We start from the raw sequence: 5,915 nt of genomic DNA, 5'->3' as shown, positions 1-5,915 counted from the left end.
TCCCCCTGCCACTATAAGGTTAACATTAATGGTTTCACTGGAAAAGTACCAAAGGAAAAAACCCACCACACTGCAAAAAGCCAGAATAATTTATTAAAGGACACAATCTGCACCTCACATTTGCTCTTCATTCAGATTTGGCACAGATGTGACAAACAACAATTTAAAGGACACAAAATGATCAACTTCAACTCCCTCAGGGGTTTATGTACAGCTGCCTCTGTGTCAGTGCTAATGTCAAACAATCATTTAAGTTGCGCCACCATGACCACTGACCTTATTAAGTTTTAATAATAATAATGGACTTCAGCCTGGCATTCAACCCCCAGTCAGCCTGGATAAAGCTTAATCATCAAACATGCTGCTTCCAGGTGATATGACAATATGTGCACCTTAGAATCCCCTCAAGTCCAGGTCAGCGTAGGTGAATAATTAACTCCCAAGACGCCGTTTGTGACTAAACATCAGTAAAGTGTCACTTTGCCATCAAATATCAACTGTGGGAAGACAGTTCAAAAGTTGGTTCTTAATCCCTTTTGCAGATTACTGCCTTTGTGAAAGCTCAACTGAGAATTAGTGGTTAAACACATGAGAAACGATTAGTCACAAGAAATCTATCCTGCTATTATTGGACAGTGTGTGATATCGCATTACTTATAGTTGATACATGAGAAATGGTTTTGATTTTTAGAAAAAATTCCACAAAATTACCCTAGAGGATGGCACATGGAACTTTAGAAATTACAGAATAAATATATTATGAAGAACCTTCAAAGGATGCTGGGACCTGAATTTCTTTTCAAGGCACCCCATATGTACAGATGGGTGACAAATGAAAGGTAAAACTTTAATGAGTGGTCTCTTCCAGGATGACAGTGAGAAATGATGGGAATCATATACTATGACCTTTACAGTGACCACATCTAAGATCAGTTGAACATCTAAGGGAGATTTTGGACTGACATGTTAGACAGGGTTTCCACCACCATCATCAAAACACTACACAAGGATTACCTTTTGGTAGAATGGTGTTCATCCCTCCAGTAGAGCTAATGTCAAGGTGCACTGAAGCTGTTCTGGTGGTGGCCCAGCACCTCACTGAGACATTTTGTGTTGGTTTGTCCTTTCATTTGTCACCTGGGATTTTGTCTTTGAATCCTGTACTGTCATTCTGTTGCCAGGCTATGGGCCAATTACCAATCAATAAAGCTGTTCATATTCATACTCATTGTCTGGTAAGAGGTTTGCCCTCTGTTCAGCTTCTAAAAGCAAGTGAACGTGACTTAAAACAACCTATCCATGTATCCTGAATGTACAAAGAGCAAATCTATGACTCCTTGACCATCAAATGACTCAAAGTGATTATTTTTCTTCGGTTGAGCCAGTTAGGTTCAGAAAATGGACAGCTTGCTGCTTTACAGTGAAGATGTAAAGATTCTACTTAAAACTAACACAGTCCTTACAAGACTCTTGTCCTCAAATGGACAAATGAGTTGTAGAGTCTGTCAGTGCTTTACTAAGACTTCAGCCTCAGTACATTGTTTGAAACTGCAAGTGCCTATAAAGAAGAGGACTCCCACACACACAAACACATTTCTTCTTCTTCTAACACTAAATAAACTGTTTTGGAAAATTATGACACTCCTGTGCTGAGACCATTATACATTTTCTAATAAGTTAAGGGTTGATAAACAGAGAAATTCAGTTTGAAATACTGAAGCAGGTATACATACCTGTAATGTAATGTGAAAACTATGTCATCTATGATACAATATTCTGTAAATGATTTATGTGTATGAACTGATAGCAACAAGGTTAAGTGTATGTAATCCGTCAAGGTTTATTAGTAATCAGCAACCTGTGATATGTTTTGGTTGATAGTAAATGAAACTGTTAATTTCAAAGAAATAATAATGATAAAATTTGGGCATGTCTGCTGAAACAATAAAATCTTATCAGATGCGGTTATGTAAAAAGGAAAAAAAGGCCTATGCGCTATGTGACAGGAGAGAGGTCAGAGCTTTGAGTGATGCAGATCAACAGGAGACTGAACTATATACTGCTGAGCAGGAAAATCATATAGCTAATAATAAGCTCCTAGAACCTAGTAGCTAGAAACTATGCTAAAGAAACGGGACAGGTGAAAACAGGTGGACAGGGTGCTGCTATGGTCCCTGCTTGAGTATATCAAACATGGCCTCAACTTGGAACAGTAACTAGAGGGGCCGGACAACAGTGTGTGTACTGTCTGTGGATCAACAAGGTACTATATAGTGTATTTAACACATTTGAACTATTTCTTCTTTCCTCCCGTTTTACATTAATAATACCAATGAGGAGAGGGTTCAGTGAGGCGCTACTCTCGGGTCTGTTCTATTTATTACAGACAGACTAGTCACTGACACTTTAGAGCGAGGGCTGGAAGCTACACTTGGTGCAAGTGTCAGACAACAGATGAAGAAAACCGTGTGACAGAGCTCTCTTCTCTAGGACAGTTTCTCTTATTTGTCTGTCTAAAAGAAGTGCCCTTTCAATCCGCCAGCGTGTCCTGTCACTACCCAGTCCTTCCTGCCTACCTGATTTGTTCTATGCACTTTACAGCAGTGTCGTGCCAACTCACCCAATCACCTTAACCACTCAGGAAGTAGCTGCATTTCATGCATGCATAGAACAGATCAGGTTCATCTCCTCTTCCTCGAGTCCTTAATGTTAAGCCAACTGTCCCAGCAACCCGTGCAGGGTTTGAGGTGAGAGCCACAGCATCTCCACCACGTTGTACTGGCAATACCCCATCCAGAACCCAAACACCACATCAGTCACGTTGTGCCTGCCCAGCAGCACTCTGCTCAGCCCCACCAGGCCGACCCACAGCAGGATGAGGACCCTCAGTGGGGCGGCCAGCACGAGGTGAGCCAGCAGAAACCGCCCACACATGGCAGCACGGGTGGCGTGGCCAGAAGGGAAGGAGTAGCGGTCCACTGAAAAGGTGGCAAACATGTCCATACGGTTATGTGCTGGCCGACGGCGACGCACCACTGCCTTAACGATGGTAACAAGGACCAGGTCAAACAGCAGGCCTGCAGGGGATGAAGGACATGAAGAGGGAAATAATGTATGAAGAAACAGCAGTATGATCACATATGGCGCTGGCATACGAGTATGAAGCACTTTAAGAAAATGAAGTACACTGACAGTGTGCAGTAATAGCAGTGGTTCCAGATTTACATCTCAACTGTAAAACCAAAGATGCCCTCTACTCGGATTATATAAATAAATTGGAAACGGGCCTTAAATAGTAAAGGAAGGTGCCCACTTGACAGCTCTATGTGTTAGTGTCCTATGTGTGATGTCACTGCCTCATGCTTTGTGTGGTATTTATATACACAATCAGCATTCTTATAAATGCAGAGTGTGATTTTAATCAGAACAAGTGTTTCTATCATTCTGCCCAACACATTTATATCTATGACACTAGGTTAAATACCAGAAACTTCTCTCTGTATAATGCAGTACAGTTCAACAGTTGGGCAAACTGCAACGTCCAAACTGATTATACAGTTCAGTCAATACCACTCTAAAACTGTTTCAACAAAACCTGAACATTGTCACCTTCATGAACAAGGAGTTACTGAAGGAATGTTGGATTAGGCTAAATTAGTTTTAGCTAGGGGTACCTAATAAAGTGCCAACTGAGTACATAAAGAATTTGAAAAGTCACTGTTTGGCGCCATCTGGTGATTGTGTCCACACTGTAGCAGACACCAGTGGCACATCCCAAATCCACATCACATAGAATACTGCTTCTACACAGTATGTACTGCAACCTATCTTCTTAACATACCTAGCGGAGCATACACAAGTCAGTGTAATGAAAGTGAAAAATTATCCTTAAAACAACAGCAATAATTATAGGTATTATCAAACATTGCAAAATTATCACTATTACTTCAAGATATTAAGTCAAGACTCTAGAAACTGGTACAATGCCAGTCAAGAGACAGAAATCACCACTATTTTTCCAGTTGTTATTAATGTAATTCAACAGACAAACACAGCTGTGTTGTTCTCTCCAAAACTGAAATCAAATATTGCTGGGACAGACAGCACTGTTACAGAAGCTCCTACAAATGTGTTGCACTTGTAGGCTGCTTTGCTTTCACTCTTCAGCTGGAAAGTCTGGACACTGTGTTGCTGTTCCATCATCTGAAGCCTAACCTCTGGTTCCTTTCTTCTACACAACCTCAAGGTGTTTTTAGGCTCATGATCCTGTTATAGAATGATTCTTAGAAGAGGTTTTCTGTCATTTCCTTTTTGTAAATAATGCTTTAGAGGGTGTAGGAACAATCTTTTCCACCACTGCCTCAATACAGATAGAATTTATTGTTCCAAGAAATCAAACGTTGGGACACCTGTAGGAATTGTATTTGTTTCCAAGGCTTCATTTACTTCTACTGCTGCAGAAAAGATGCAAGTTAACCTATGATCTAATTCCATCTAAGACATCTGTTATAGTTCAGATAGAAACTCCTAATGCAAAAGGCCAGAGGCTGTCACTTACTGTACTAAATGACCCCTAAGTTACAGTGAACCCTAGCAGTGGGCTCCCTTACTACAGCAGAGTACTTACTAAAAACAGTGATGTGAGGTCTCCTGAAGTAAAATCCTATTCTACATTGCTAATCCTATCACCCAGTAACTCTTACATTGCAGCCTTTGCTTCATCCAACCTCTTAAGAGTTATTAAAATAAAATTTAAAAAAGCAACTGAGGTAGAGTACAAGATTACATATGCAACACAGCCAGGATTTGATAACACAGTCACCACATTTGCTTTGTTAGTGTCTGAGTTTCTGGCAAATATTTTGGATTAAGGATGATACACTGACTTGAAAATTAATTTGCAGAATTGTTAGCAAATTCTGCCAAACAACTCTTTGGGTATTCAACTAACTGTTTCAGTATCAGTTACTACTGCCACACACTCCAAATGTCAATAAATATCTGAAAAACTACAAAAGAGAGGCAGAAAATGAAAGTTGACACACAAAAGGAAAAACAAACCAGAAAAAAAAGAAAAGCAGGCAAAACCAAGAGCTAATAATACACAGTGAAGAGTGACATTGTGGACCTCCAAAAACATATGTGGGCAAATACGGTAATGTGACCGATCTCAAATACTGTGTCAATGTCAAACACATTAAGAGTAGAGAGACACACAAATGTGTGACAAGCCTACAGATCATGGTGAGTCACACTGAATCAGAACCATGTACTTTTTTTGCTAAGCTCATGTTTATGCTGACTGACACAATCAGCAAAAGACATGTTATAGGAACTGTGGAGACAAAATGTGGGTTATAGCTGAGAGGTGAAACTGCAAACAGATTGAGAAAGGCTGGGACAAACAAAAGATTGCATTACAGGTGCGAAAATAAACATGAATGTTCCAAGGAGATAGGGTCAAATACAAATGAGGACATGGGACAGAGTTTGTATCTCAGCCCAGTTTAGTGATGCACAGAAACCGGTCTGCAGTAGTGAGAAAGCTCTTTCTATGATGATGATGATGATGATGGATGAGGTCCCTAATGGCGGCAGAGCCGCAGTGACAACACATGGAGACACACTAATAGCAGAGATGTCGTTTTACCCATGAAAAGGTTGAGCATGACTTCTTGTCCTGCAGCACTGTCACTCTTGTACAGGCAGTAGGCAGTACCGGCCAGCCACGGGATGCCATGTCCCGATACCTCTATCAGTTTCATTAAGGGGCGCACACTTCCCCAGGACGAGTCCTCACAGGCGCACACGCCCAGCTGCTTGGATAGCCACAGGTCGATGGCGAGCAAGGAGCTAAGCGCTACGCGGATGAAGGAGGAATGGAGCCGTATACCGTCCTCGTCAAGCGGCCCCTG

The 5,915-nt window shown here is 41.1% G+C and overlaps 1 protein-coding gene across 1 annotated transcript in view; it reads right to left on the bottom strand.

Annotated features, from left to right (window-relative positions):
- Positions 1 to 8: 8 nt before the first annotated feature.
- plpp6 (phospholipid phosphatase 6) overlaps positions 9 to 5,915 on the bottom strand; it is a 6,429-nt gene continuing 522 nt past the window's right edge. The window contains exons 2-3 of the mRNA XM_020587495.1: positions 5,651 to 5,915; positions 9 to 3,077 (exon numbers count right to left, since the gene is read on the bottom strand). The exon at positions 5,651 to 5,915 is cut by the window's right edge and continues 31 nt beyond it. Coding sequence (XP_020443151.1) covers positions 2,710 to 3,077; positions 5,651 to 5,915 — 633 coding nt within the window. The 3' untranslated portion in view covers positions 9 to 2,709. The remainder of the gene's footprint in view (positions 3,078 to 5,650) is intronic.

The sequence above is a fragment of the Monopterus albus genome, unplaced genomic scaffold (assembly GCF_001952655.1).
Source record: "Monopterus albus unplaced genomic scaffold, M_albus_1.0 scaffold459.1, whole genome shotgun sequence".
Lineage (NCBI taxonomy): Eukaryota > Metazoa > Chordata > Actinopteri > Synbranchiformes > Synbranchidae > Monopterus > Monopterus albus.
Note: the sequence above shows the minus strand (reverse complement) of the source record. Positions and strands in the feature narration are given on the sequence as shown.